We start from the raw sequence: 14,977 nt of genomic DNA on the forward strand, positions 1-14,977 counted from the left end.
ACAGTCTCAAACTATTTATACATATTTTATATGCATAGTAGAGGATTTGGGCCACCTGTGAAATATGTCGAGAATTTAATTGAGTTCTGACTTTTTTTCTCGAGAATAAAATCCAAATTATAAAATTAATTTGAAAAAAAAATCATTTCTTATAAATACTCAATTACTTAAATGTCATCATACTGTCAGAGATTTTTCTGACAGTAATATAGTCTCAATTCTGAGTTTGCAGACAGAACTCAAACATTGTGGCCCTAAACTTCCCCCAGTATACATACATATTTGTTTTATTTTATGTACATTTCTGAACAGCAGGAGAACTGCTGTTTACTTGTGTTGTATTATTTTTATTCCCCTTCTGTGTTCATTGTTATGCACCAAAACACAGACACATTCCTTGTACGGGTAAACCTAAAAAAACTGTGGTTCTGATTTAAGTGGCTCTTGTGTTAGAATAGTCTAAAAAAAATCTTTGTGTGTCTGCTGAAAACTTTCAGTTTATCATTTAACCATGTTGAGACATAACAGCTCGTCTTAACAACAAACTTTAAAGATTGTTTTTCAGAGGAGCTGTTTCTGCCACCCGGAATCCTCTTGGTCTCGAGGAGACACATTTGTGGTGAGCGTGTTTGTGGAGCATCCTCTGCCCTTTTCCTGAAGTAGCCCAAAAATATCTAAAACCAAGTTGTGACAACATTTCCTCCGCCGTGCGTTCCCCCAAAACCTCACGCGCCTATTGGCCCTCTCTTTTCGTGACGCATCCTTATCCGTGTCCTGATTGGAGGATCCCTTTGCCCGTCTGCTTGACTGACATTCCCGCAGCCACAGTCTCCTCCCAGCGCAAGCAGACGCTATTTGAGTGGGGGACCAGCGGATTGTTGTACATAGAGCCGGTTTAGTGTCGTCAATGGGAAGCACGCGAGACGGTGGCAAAGCGAGTTACGGTCTACAGTGAAATCCGCGGCTGCTACCATGCTCTCCAGGTCTCTCCCGTGTCTGTGGATTACATTTTGCCTTCATTTATGCTGTTTTGTAGACAGCGGGGAAGCACAGAATGCGAAGGAAGGTAAGTTCTTAAAGTTTGGACTGCTCCATCCCGTCGCATTTGGAAGACATCCTCCAGAATTAACGGATAGGTGTCCAAATCCGGCGCACAGCGCGCGTGCTCTTCTCTGTTTTTTTTTCTTTAGATGCCATTAACTAAAAAATGGATGTTTTATACCCCAGCGCGGTCACATGAGGCCGGTGTGCGGGAATGACAGCGCTGCTTCCCGGGCTGTTTGCGAGCGACCTCTCGGTGTTTTTACGCACGGCAGTTGCACGCCACGGAACGCGGATTAGACGCAGGGGCTGTTGTTTTTATTTAAGTCCAGTGCCAGTGCGCCATCCGCGTAACTAACCAGCTCGTTAAAGAATAACAATCTGTCACGACAAACTAGGTATTGTCAGCGGATCGATCGTCCCAGCAGTCAGGCTCGCCTCGCTGGAAGTGAGAGAGCCGTGTGTGTGGACTCAGTTTCGGAGGTGATTTCCTCCTGTAAGTGGCCTCGGCGGCTCTAACGCTCCTGTCTGGTCCCGTTTCTTAGAAGGAAAATCCAGCAGATTGATGCGGATCCGTAACCTGCCTCAGAGGCTCAAGTTGGCAAAATGAAGTCTAAAAAACACCAAAAATTAAGAGGAGATTTAAAAACTCCAAATAGCAAAAAATTTACACTTTGAATTGATCTGAATCTGGTTCAATTAATGCTATGATGTTATGCGTAAAACTGAATATCACGTTGATTTTCTCGCCACTAAAACTACAGTGTAATAGCGGAGCGCGGTCCGGGCGTCAGAGCTGATATGAAATGTAAAATCCTCGCTGTTTGTTTGTTATGCGGGATATCGCAGACCTTCTGTCAGATATAACCTGAGCATATATTTTTATTATTTTACTGCGGTGCGTCCTGGCCGCTGCCCCCTCTCCTTATGATGGAGCTGTCTGCTGATATTAAATAGGCCTGCACAATTGAAACAACTTCATTTTTATAAAAGCCGCTGCGGTGCCGCTTTGCGCTCTTCCCGCACGATACCAGAACATAAAACACGCGCCTTTGACAAATCCTCCCTCACAGATTTAAACTGCCGACACGCTGCTAATTAGATGGTTTCATTGTTGGGCCGTTTGAGCTGAAATTATTCCTCAGTTTAAGCCCATGTTGGTACTGTACGTGCGTCGGGATGGAAGCAGCCGCTGCGTTGACCTCAAGGCAACAACTTCCAATTCAAAAATGTGTTATAATGAACTGAAGTGTAAAATAAAACCCCATTTAATTACACAAATGTTCTTGTATTCAATGCGTAATGAGTCCCTGTATCCCCTCTTTATGCGCACTGTCACTGTCTTCATTTGTCTCCCTGAAAGTTCCCCCGCAGGCGCGAGGACCTGTCTGCTGCAGTGTGTATATTCTTATTGAATGTTTTTTGCTTTAGCTGCTGCTGCTGCTAGAAATTAGGTCACGGGTGTATGCGCTATAGATATCAATGTGTGGCCTATCAGAAATACCCAGCCGCGTGCTCCCGGTGAGATTTAACCACCTGCCTCTCGGTTTCCTGTCACTAGTGATTCTGCTGGACTCCAAGGCACAGCAGACAGAACTGGAGTGGATCTCCTATCCTCCCAATGGGGTAAGTCTGCACAATCTCTGCATCACTGCCCCGCTGCATGCACTCTATATATATGTTTCCCAGCTTCCTCTAATCTGCAACAGGAATAACAGCATTTAAAGGAGGCATTAAACACACATAGAGAACCGGAGCTTACATTTCCCCGTTCAAACCAGAATAAAGGATTGCAGGAGGTTGTTTTTCTGCTGCTAAACTCCCCGAGCTTTTGACATTCAGAGCACAAAGGCCTTAAGCAAACCTCCTCCAACTTGCTGCTCTGATTAAAAAGCAGACAAACTTTTTAAATAAATAATGTGAGCAGGAGCAGATAAACCGAGCACCATCATCCTGTAAAGATGTGTGATAAAAATGCAACCGCTAATCTCCCTTCATTCAGACACCATATTTCACATACCTTTGTCATATTCACTGCAGAGTAATCACCTCCACTTTTATTACCAATCATTAGATTTCACTTTGATGGCTCCGAGGTATAAATCCAACACTGTGCCTTTCTCTTTACAAACGTCTCCTTCTTTCAGTGGGAAGAGATCAGCGGCTTGGACGAGAACTACACACCCATTCGCACATACCAGGTTTGCCAAGTCATGGAGCCCAATCAGAATAACTGGCTTCGGACTAACTGGATAGAGAAGGGCAATGCCCAGAGAATTTTTGTGGAACTGAAATTCACACTGAGGGATTGTAACAGCCTACCCGGAGTGGTGGGCACTTGCAAGGAGACGTTCAACCTGTATTACCAGGAAACGGACTCCGAGGTGGGCAGGAGCCTACGGGAGAACCAGTATGTGAAAATTGACACGATTGCGGCGGATGAAAGCTTCACCCAGGGTGACCTGGGCGAGAGGAAGATGAAGCTGAATACAGAAGTGCGCATAATTGGCCCCCTGTCCAGGCGGGGCTTCTACCTGGCCTTCCAGGATGTCGGGGCGTGTATCGCGCTGGTCTCTGTCAAAGTGTATTACAAGAAGTGTTGGTCCATCATCGAGAACCTGGCCACGTTCCCAGACACTGTGACGGGATCAGAGTTCTCCTCGCTGGTGGAGGTCGAGGGCATGTGCGTGAGCGACGCAGAGGAGGAGGCCGACAACTCCCCCAAGATGCACTGCAGCGCTGAAGGGGAATGGCTGGTGCCCATTGGGAAATGTATATGCAAAGCTGGATTCCACCAGAAAGGAGACGCGTGTGAACGTGAGTACCTTTTCTTGTCCTGATCAAAGTGCTACACATTTTAGAAGTCGTTCCCAGAGTCTCTCCCTGTACAATTTAGAAATCAGTCAGGAGCATCCTCTCCTCTATTAAACACAACTAAACGTGTGCCAGGAAAAAAGAAGGCAATAAACTGGGGAGTATTTATGATTTGATTATGCAAAGCAGGTAAATGACAATTTAGGCTTCGCTGGCTGAATAATTCTGTTGGCAAATGGGATTAAAGCAGCTGATCTGACAGCAGTAAAGATGGATAAAGTATTGAGGCCAAACATCCGCACAGTAATAATTGGAATCCGCGTTAATTGATTACAAGGCTCTTAATTTATGGCCATGATTGTGTTGACACTGGGATTAAATAATAACTTGAGTTTAGCGCCTCAGCTTGAATTCGCCTCTCGCTCTCACTGGCAGCGAACCAAAACAATCACCAGCAGAAGACTCAGTTTAGAGGTTTAGAGGAAGTCCAGCCCGTCTTTCAGTGTCTCTCTCCCCCGGCCGAGTGACCCTGACGGAGAGGGAAAACAAATAGCTGCCGCGCCGTGGCATTTAGGCCTCAGGATATTTATGAAGGAGCCCTAACAGGAAGGGCAAACACACCCTTCGCTGTGGCTGGTTTTTGCAGCGTTGTGGTGCCGGACCGTGCCGCTACACTTAACAATAACCTGCTCTCTGTCACTCTGACGATCACAGGATTATTTTCAGTGGCCGCCTGACTTGAAAGATAAAAATCAGTATGGATTAAAAGGGTTTGACTTAGGTCACAGAACTTAAGTGGCCTGCCTCGTCAGCCAGACCTTTTTTTTTTGGGGTTAACCTCAATGTAAGCAGCTTATGAGCAGCAGCAGCCAGTAATAACTGAAAGGAATGCATCTAAGAACAAATGAGCGTCCCTGGCAGACGAGCTTTTATGCCACGCTGTCATCCATTAGGGACCCCACCGAGGGAGCGGTGTTAATGAAATATATTAGGCCGTGTAATTTAGAGCAGCTCAGTTGTGCTACATCTCTAATGTTAGCAGGCGATCGCTGATTCAACCCCGCTGAGCTCCTTTTTATTGTTCTTGTTGTTTTAATATGCAGAGATGTTAGATCCAGTTGTGCCCTTTGGTGGAAGGAAAACTCTGATTTATTTCCACTGGGAGAGCGAAGCCGCACAACCACCAACAGCCACCTTTTCTTATTACGTCTCAGAGCAGAAGACAGTTGCATCTCTCTATTAATTAATCTGTTTAGGTGTCAACTAAAACTACGCACAGGCAGCAGCACAGTGAACCGACCCTCAGGTTGTTTAAAGCCAGCGGAGAAGCCTCCTTAATGTGTGTGTGGATCAAACTCCAGCCTTGACACGGCACCTTTATGAGCTTTATCTCCACCGAGGCATGAGAAGCCTTTGTATTAAGGGGTAGTTAATCTAAATAAAATGAGAATCACGGTGCACCATCAGCACTTCTTCCAGCAGCTCCACTGACATTAAATTGTCCATTCAGTAGTTTCCCCTCGGCACAATCTAAAAGCTATTCAAAGTATTTCTATCAGCCGAACAGCGGAGCAATGAGTCCAAGTGGCTGTGACCGCCGGTGAAAATGTGAAGTCCTGGCATTTGGACCTCGCAGTCGCCCGTCTTAGTGGTGTGAAAGCACGTCTCTGTAATGGTGCCTTGTAGTGGTGCTGAAGGCTTCTTATTCTGCAAACAAACTAGTCAAAGCGTTCTCATCCTAAGGTGTCAAACACGGACGTTTTCCCTCTGTGTCTCATGCAGAGGCTCAGGGCAGTGTGAGTTCAGCTTCTCTTTAAAGGCCTCTTTTCATCCTGTATTACAAGCGCTTAACATTAAACGTCTTTGTGGCCGGTTTAGGCACAAAAACTACATGTTTGAGGAGTCACATCATTGTGGTTTAACAACTGTTAGTGACTTTGTTTCACACGGGACTCTAACACCACCAACAAACTAAATGTGTTTTAAACACAATGACTAAAGTGTTTGTACCTGTTTTGAACGGCCAGAGTGTTAGACGGGGTGGGAAGCCTGCTGTCGCAGAGAGGGGGAGAGATGCAGATGATTCCGGCTGGGGAAAGGGGAACACTTTTATTAGTTAATGCAAACATAGAGTCTTGCGAAAAATAGAGCGGTTATGATTGCATATTTTTGCGAAATATTGTGAGCGAGGAAATATATTGCAATTTTAAAAAATGTAGTTTTAAGACAACTTTGTACATTCAGAACAGTCTGCATTTGTATTGATCACAGTGCATCCAATATTACCGGCGACTTTTTGTGCATTTGTAACAGCAAAATAATTTACACTTCTCTTCAGTTATAGAAATCTTTGTGTGTAACAATTAATGATTAACTGGTACATAGCTTTTTTGAGAATAAATACGCTTTGGATATTTTCTAACACCGCTAGCAAACATTCAGTGACGTGTAGGATTTTGCCTGTTTATGATGAGCCAGCGAATAAACAACATGTCGCTTCATGAAGCTGCTGAATGAACATTTTTTCTTCCCGTGTGTTTAAATAGAAAAGCGTTCCACTTGTGGGACTCGACCTCCCAAATTCCGACATCGGAAAGTTGCGGAGGCCGAGGGTTTCAGACGCTGTTGAGTGATCAGACAGGCGCTTCTGTTGAGGCATGCTGCTCCTTAACACAGTTCTTAACTGGCCTATTTTAGTACGTGCAGTGTGCTATGATTACAACATGGCCGCCGAGTAAAACACCAGCCGGAGGGCGGTGCAGGTGGAGTGAGTGACTGGAGCTGTCAGTCATGTCATTTGAGGAGCCCCCTCTGTGGATGCAAAGGCCTCCTCCCAAACGTGTTGTGATCCACTCATTCATCACCGTCAGCAAAGAGGGACCCCTTGTCTCTCACCCCTACACCCCCCCTCTGTGTCTCTCTTTAACTCTTTGTGTGGCAATCTGTGGCAGTAAATGTCACTCTTCTTCTCCGCCCGCTGCGTTCACTGCTCTCAGTGTAATGGGTGTTGAAAAAGGCCAGTTGAAGTGTCCCCGCAGCCTGCGCGGGCCTTCATTTTAGCGAGCAGTGCGTGTTGTGAAAATAGCGCCCATTCATCCGCTGGTCTTGTTCAGCGCTGGCTGCTGGTTGCAGCGGAGCCACAGAGTCGTTTGGACAGAGAGAGGGCCCTTGTGGGAGGACACTGCCGTCTTTGTTTGGCTCAATCCCGGGAATGTATGTTGTCCGATTTTGACACATCCCATCATTGTGGTACTAAGTAACCAAGCCTGAGAAATGATTAACTGTTGACCCTCGACCAGAGACGCGAGGAGAGGCCTCTGTCTGCTGGATAAAACCGTCCGTATCAGGCTGCTATCGGTGCATGCTAACAAGAGAATTAATGAGAGGATACAGCATCCTGTAGACGCTGGCTCCATCCATCTCCACTGTCAGGGAGTTGGACAGAAGTTAGTTGGAGACTGATTGATGATTGAGCCCCCTGAGGGAAAGGGGGCCGAGCAGTCGGGGTCTGACCACGACAGCTAACATGTATGGAGGCCACCAGGCGGCACGGGCAGCCCGGCCTGGAGAAAAAGATGCACTTAGCATTTCAAACAAGGCCAGGAAGCCAAGAGTCAGGAGGTCCTCATACATCAGGATGCTCCCCTGATTGATAAGGTGTGAATTTAATTCACCAAATGGCCGTCTTTACAACTGCTGCAGAGCTTAATTATGCAAATGACAGGTGTGCGCCAGATCCACAGGAGACCCAAATGGACCTAAATCACTCAAGATTGAAATAAATTGGTGATGGATGGGAGCTCGTCCTGTCGCTGCCACTGTCGGCTGCCTGTGAATGGTAGCATTCTTCCACAGCTCAGGGCTTTTCCTGCTTGTTGTTTCAGCCTGGCAGGTAGCAGCAGACACACACACACACACACACACGCGTAGTACGCTCTGCTCAGGATGTTTCTACCAATACAGCTGGCAGTGTCCTCAAATGGATCACTGGGGGGAGGATTAATAATCCAAGTCATACATCAAGTAAAATGGCAAACATTGTCTGCTTCCAGCTTTTGTAAAGATTTGACGCTTTTCTTTGTTTTGGATCGAACCAACGTTTTTACAGCAAGACATCAGCGTGGGCTCTGCTCATTTGTTTTTACTGTTTTTTACTATAAAGGTGGAAGTCAGATGTTTCCATAACCCTTCAACACGTAGCTGTAGCTTTGAATGTGTTCGTTTGTCCAGCCAACAGTCCGGACACAAAGGATATTTAGCTAGAACCCTGAACTCAAACAACTTGTCTCACAATTTGTACAGAATAACACCAAGGACGGTGTCTTTAATATTGGGCAAGAAACAAACAAACTGTGGAGATATTTAATAAAACTAAAGATTCTTTCACATTTTCTTTGTTATAATATCAGACTTTCCCTTTTATATCCCGACAAGTTTACAGAATCATCTCATGAAATTGGACATGGGCTTAGCCAGGTTTACGATGAACAGGAATACATTGGAAATCTCACCTGAACTGTTCAGCTTTTTTTTATGACAGTTAAAAAATGTGCCTGATTTATGTAATTAGAGCAGACTCTCCCTTTAAATATCTCTAGAAATAGCTTCTCCGCTCTTTATTTGCTGCATGTAGGTGGGAAACAAAGACATAGTGAATCCATAGTACGCTTTTAAAGACAAGCGAACAATGCTTGTTGGATGCGTGTTGGATTCCAGATGAAGCTGTCTTCATGAACAATAGATACTGCTGTACACCTCTGCAGCTCTGTGCTCTAATTCCTTATTATTGTAGAGACTGGAAAACTGTCACGTCCTCACAGGATGAAGCGAATGTTTGAAATGTAATGCTGTAAGCTGTAACAAAGACTATTTATTTTTCCTTTAATACACACGTCTAAATGAGACGTAAAAGTGAAAGCATGAAGAAGAAGCAGTTTCCCGGGATACACTTGCTGGAGCCGGTGCAGCAGCAGCTCTTTCTGTGGGATCCGGCTGCCCTGTCAACACGTCAAATTAAATACAAATGCCTCTTTTTACAGACAAAAAACTTTCACCGGGGGGCTCATTCACAAGGGTAAATATTTGTTTCAAAGTTACATTCATATAAACCGCACCAGTCCTTGCACTGAAACAAAGGCACGCTAAACAAAAGGCCTGTTGTGGCTTATTATTCGCTCCAGATTCATGGAGAGCACAATGAGGTAAAGACGGATGTAAAACACACGATCTCAGCACCGCGCTCCGAGCTTAAAGAAGGACACCGGGCTGCGAGTGTCTGGTCGCTCGTAATGGGTTTGTCTCTCACCTCTGCTGATAAGATTCATGCATACATGAATATCAAGCAGCTGATGGGAAAGCTCCGGCCGCTCCGCTGCTGTAGGCGCACAAACATTATTAGGAGCTCCAAACAAAAATGTCATTGGGGATATTTTCAAACACAAGTAACCTGAGATTCTTTTACACTTAACTCCTGAACCCTGGGATGACTTTGCATGTTTTTTATATTTAAAAACTAACTTAGACAACTCAATCCACTCATTTTAAAATGGTCTATGTATGTTAGAGCTGATTTTTCTGGGTCTTAATAACTGGCTAAAGTTATGATAGTTATAATTTGCTGTGTAACCCAGAACTCAGAATTTATAACCCACCAAGTCTGTCACTTACAATACCATAAACCATACGTATTATTTATTAAAATGCATTAAAGATGGGACCCACATCAAAAGTGTTACCTCATTTCTTGTATTGACTTCTAAGCTGATTTATTGAATGATAATGATGTTTTTGGGTAGAGCACTTTGCTCTTCTATCAGGAGTTTGTTCTTGGTCTGTGTGCTTTCCTTCAGTCCTGACTGTCAGAAGAAAGGGTTCGATTTTAGATGCAAATGGAACCAACAACTATTTCAAGTCACAAAGTAGAAACGCGGAGTTATCAGTATCCAGGTCTTGGAATTTGACCTGCCAGTCCAAATTTGAGACCCTACGTTGCATCACATGAATAGTCAGAATCTGAGTAAACAGCCTCATTCTCACTCAAACAAAGACTCATGGTCCCACATACTGAGCAGAGCCTAAAAGGAGAGACCTCCACGACTTTGCGTCGGATAGCATTTTTTCCAAGGTGATAGCGGGGTCTGCTTTTGGCCGTGCACGAGGTCAGTGAATATTAACTTCATTTACACATGGCTGCAGAGCAGCGCAGCGCCACAATGGAGGCCTGCCTGTTGTGTTTAGTAACATGAGCGACCCGGCTGACAGGACACTGTCAAGACAGAAGATGGATGATCGCAGCAGTTGACCCCTGATCGCCAGCAGAGTCACCTCTCCGGCCCCCTCTCACTGCATGACAAAAGAGCCCTCCCCGCGGTGCAGCGGCCCTCATCTCCACTTGCACTAACAGGTTCAGACATCTCCATCGATCCCCCACTTCCATACCGTTTGCAACTCGAAGCGTTTGCCCTTTTTAGCTATCCAAACTGTGGCACAGATGTCTTTTTTGTAATTGCTTGCCCGCTGACTGCGTGAGAGGGATGTGATCAGACAGGCGAACTCCATGTCAGAAGACAATGTCTTTGGTGTTCTGTGTTGTGTCCCTGTGGCAGCAGGGTGAAAGTGATATGTGACCGAGCCCGGGGTCTCGGGCCCTGTTGTCAGTGGAGCTGCTCCTCTGGGAGGCTTCAGACCACTGGCTCTGTACCTCAATCTTCCTTTAAGAGGAGAATCGATAACTTATTACATAACTTCACACTTTCTTTCCTGCTCACATCCCGAGCGGAGGAAGCAGGACCTGAAATGTGCTTAGGATGGTTCTGTAGGAGGAAACTCGGCTTCTTTTCTCCACAGTGATGGTCAGATGAAGACAGCTTTGCAAAATACAAAGTATTAGGGCAGGGATGGGCTTGATATAGTGCAAGTGTAGCATGTAGCGTGTTTAAGTTGTCAAACTTATTTAGGGTTGTTTTCTCATTTTTAAAGTAAAGATAATTAAAGCTGGTAGAAACAATGAGCAAAGCAGTTACATGTTTTAAATTAGCGTTTATGTGATGCGCTTTGGTGTCGCTGCAAGCTGCAGCTAACTTGGTTAGCTTACGTCTAAGGCTAGGACTTCTTCAGTGTTCATTGTTCTCTGGGTTTCTACCAGGAGCTGAATTATCCTCTGCAATCTCCTCTTCTCTAAAACAAACAAACTCAATAATTAAACAGGCAAAACACTGGATAAAGAAGTTTCATGTTAAAATCAGTGTTTCTCAGATTATCTTTGGGGCTTCTGGGGCTTCTGGGGCTATGGGCTTAGCTGCAGCTAACTTTAGCGCAGCTTGCTTCTCTCATAGCCTCCTCATCTATGGATTATCTAGGTTTAAGTTTATATCATCTAAGCATCAGAATGTCATTTTATAGACTATTTGCATTTTGTTTTGTTTTTGTAAAGTAGCAGAAAATGCCCATTACAAGTTCCCCGAACAAATGAGCCATTCTCTCTCTATTTAAAGGAGTGTCTCAGAGCAGATCTGCACAAGCACTCATATGCATCTGAAGCCGAGCCGGTGCCTCTGTGTGTCAGGGGAAGCCACAGCGATGCAGAGCTGCTGGTTCGACATTGTTCCGCTCCTCTCTGTTCTGCCATGGGACTTTGGGGTCGGGGGGATAGGACAGGACAGGCGGGGGCTGGGCTGGGTCAGGAGGGTTGGCAGGCATTGGCACAGTTCAGAGATAATGCTCAGTTGCTGACTGGGGACATTTCAGTGCTGATTTCGCTCGGGCTGCGGGGGGCTTTGGATGGGTCAGACCTTTGGACCCTGTGCTTTCATCCCCAGAATGCAGAGTCCTCCCCTCGTCTGCGGCTTCCTTTAGAGACAGCTCCCCTTAAAGAGCTGACCACTTCAACCATTAAAGGTAGCCGCCTGGCTGGCCTTAAGGGCCTTCTCTCCTGTTTCCATGTGAGTTAAATGAACTAAACAAAAGGAGATTAGGTAGGGACATTTTCCATGTCACTGAGAATCCATTTCAAAAAGCTCACTCCGCATGATAGCTTAAAGAAGCAGGAACCTCTTAGGAGGACTGTATGGACTCCAGGTCCCGCTCCTGCTCAGGCAGAGTGAGAGGCTGTAAATTCACTGATGTAATGAGTTTAATCTTAAAATGCCCTTCATTTTACCCCTCCAAGTCTACGCAGTAAATCAGCAGGAGAGCTGCAAGAGAAAACAGGTGTTCGTGTTTGTGGTGTGTGATTTGTTTCGCTGTCAGCAGTGACTCTGCTGAAGCTGAAGCGGTTGTCTGTCGTGAGATCAAGTTACTTCTACTTGTCTATAGTTCTTTAAAAAAAACAGTTGATTTATGGAACACACCAGGATATATGACATATGCTATAAAGTTTATGAATGGCTCCGGTAGATTGCTTCAGCCAGCAGCCGTTAAACAGGCTGTAATGACTGCAGTTTCATTCTTGGGGGCAAATACCCTTGATCAAAGTACGTCTGCTAACAGGTCTTGTTTGTTCCACTGACAGACTCAGACTGTTATTCTCAGTGTCTGACAGCGTTACAGAAGGGATCCCTACAGAGACTGACCCTTTTGTTGAATAGTAAGATGCCTATTTTAACAAGAAACTGGAATTTCATTGCTTTCTTAAAACCCACCAGACCCCATTGAGAAGAGTTCTCATTCTTCCACAGCCTTGAAAAGCTAGCTTGATTGCACTGTTGTGTGACTTTTTGGCTTTTAATTCGGATCCAACACAAAATAACCCCTTAAAAAACTAACCTGTCAAGGTCGTGGTAAATCAGCTACTCTCCTGTTCTTCTATGGTAAAATTACTGTTTCCGTCAATAGAGTCTGGTGTGTTTGGAGAGGGAGATGTCGCAGCCTTTTCTGGTTTTCAAAGAAAAGATCTGTAGAAATAATTTCTATAATGAAATAACAAAGCACTTAAGTAGAGGTCGACAGATATGGGTTTTTCAATGGCCGATGCCGATGTCTAGAGGGCAGGGCGGCTGATGGGCGATATATGTGGCCGATATCATGTTGTTGCATATTTTTGCATTTGATAAAATACAACAATTTAATAATAATAACAAATGAGACACAAAATTGCTAAACTTGAATGAACATTTATTTAACACTGTCGTCTGTATTACCTGCAAGTAGATCTACATTCTGTCTGCAGGACACTTATGTTAGATAAAAAAAAAAAATCAACTTAATACATGTCCACTGGTAATCAGAAAACTCAACTTTAAAATAAATTAATTAAATATATGTCAAAGAAAAATAAAGTTTTAGTGCACTTGACAGAAAACGAAAATCCATAAACTTACATTTTTGTAGTTATTGTTTTTGAGTTAGGTGTTTAACGGCGTTGCCTTCCCCTTTAAGAACGGTGGCCTTATGGGTGACGTATGCATGTGACGTCTGGCAGGTTTGTTCTGTGAATTGAGTGTAGACTGTGTAGAGAAAGTACCTGCAGCAGACCAATTAATTGGTCTATCACTACACTTAAGCACTTTTATTGGACGTACGTTGATTAGACGATTGGTGAGGCCGTGATTGCCCTTAATCTTCATACCTGATCATGGCTTCTGGCTGGACCTATTACTTTCTGTTAACTAACTGACATTTTTAGTCATTTAAACCACAAAATATGATAAAAATAAATAAATAAATAAATAAATAAGGCCCAGGTTGAAAACACCGGACTTCACCTGTAACTTGTGCCTGGTAAGCGTTCATTAGTTTGCAGCTTAACTCCAAACCGTCCCACTTTAAGGTTCAACTTGTGGACTGGCTGCAGCTTTACTCTCTGCACCGCGGCAGGAGCGCGAGCTTAAATTTTAGTATAACTTAATCAGTGTCTGGCTTTGATCTTTGCTGTGAACAACCGAGCAGGCACTTCCTTTGGGTTTTTCTCCGCTCAGAGGGCAAAGCTGCATGCCCTCCAACACAGTGTAAGGGAATGCTAATCTTCTCTTTGTTTCTGGTGGAAAGCTACTTATCTCCCGCTAAGCACAGGTACCTCGGATGAATGGCTCGGTTGTCTGCATGTGTGGAGTGCAGCAGCAGCCAGACAGAGCCATTCCAAGTATGTGTGTGGGGTGAAGGGAGGATCCAGCACAGTTAGACACCAGCTTCTTTAACTTATGTTTCAGTGGCTTATTTTAAACTGACTTCTCTTCTGGCCTTATTGCAGCCGTGTCCTACGTCCCCTCTGTCTTTCAAAGCCCACAGGAGGTGTTGGGTGTTCGAAATTAACTTGTCTGAAAGAGGGTTTGACATTGAAACTCTATCTCCGTCCCGTGAAGAGATTTTCAGCAGTTCTTTTCCTTTCTTTGTGTGATCTGCCACTGTTTCCCAGAGCTGGTTAGGCGCCTCGCCTCTCATAGGTGGGAGATTAACATGTCTGCAGGCAAAAAACCCAGCTGCTGAGCATCTCTTCCTTTATCGAAAGAAAGAAAAAGGTTCAGAGCAGAGCAACGGACTCAGAGGGGGAAAAAATCGACAAACACCTGCTGCTTTCTTTGTTGCTCCTGTGATCAGATAACAAAACATGTTCAGATACAAAGAAAAGAAGAAACCATGAGAATTCTTTTGTATAACGTTATAATAGATGATGCAAAACTAAGAACCAAATGTGAGCAAGCTCTGCAGTCAGCTTAATAAATAAACCATTTCTTCCTTCAAGGTGCACTTGATTTCTCTAAAACCTTTGCAGCTACAAAAGTCCACACATCACCTGCGAGATCAATTGAGCCGTCCTTTGGCTTTTCAACGAGAAGAAATACACTCAGCTCAGATTTTTCCCAGCCTGTGCTGCACTGAAATAACTCACAAGATGTACTGCCTCTTATATTGCAGAGGAAAACACCACAGGCTTTAGTCCATAAAAGAGATGCAGCCACAGTTCAGTATGCATAAAATGGCGGTAAACAGAGCCTGATGAATGTCCACACCGAGGCCGACTATTTATTGAGGCAAAGAACATAAGTCACATCTAATCAGAGCAGCACACGGAGGCCCCGGGCTACATTAATGCATAAGAAATAAGCTCTGTGTGAGCTATTGACATCCTTCTCTACAGTCGTAACGCACCGTCATGGTCCTAATCGTATGCCCTGAAAGTAAAACC

The 14,977-nt window shown here is 44.6% G+C and overlaps 1 protein-coding gene across 2 annotated transcripts in view; it reads left to right on the plus strand.

Annotated features, from left to right (window-relative positions):
• The first annotated feature begins 982 nt into the window (after window positions 1-982).
• Window positions 983-14,977, plus strand: part of epha7 (eph receptor A7) — a 91,209-nt gene continuing 77,214 nt past the window's right edge. For both annotated transcript variants that reach the window (XM_069656466.1, XM_069656458.1), the window contains exons 1-3: window positions 983-1,066; window positions 2,603-2,667; window positions 3,189-3,858. In XM_069656466.1, the coding sequence (XP_069512567.1) occupies window positions 3,255-3,858 (604 nt within the window). In that variant the 5' untranslated portion in view covers window positions 983-1,066; window positions 2,603-2,667; window positions 3,189-3,254. The remainder of the gene's footprint in view (window positions 1,067-2,602; window positions 2,668-3,188; window positions 3,859-14,977) is intronic.

The sequence above is a fragment of the Semicossyphus pulcher genome, unplaced genomic scaffold (assembly GCF_022749685.1).
Source record: "Semicossyphus pulcher isolate SPU_LCO1_2020_fin unplaced genomic scaffold, fSemPul1.0.p SCAF_11, whole genome shotgun sequence".
Lineage (NCBI taxonomy): Eukaryota > Metazoa > Chordata > Actinopteri > Labriformes > Labridae > Semicossyphus > Semicossyphus pulcher.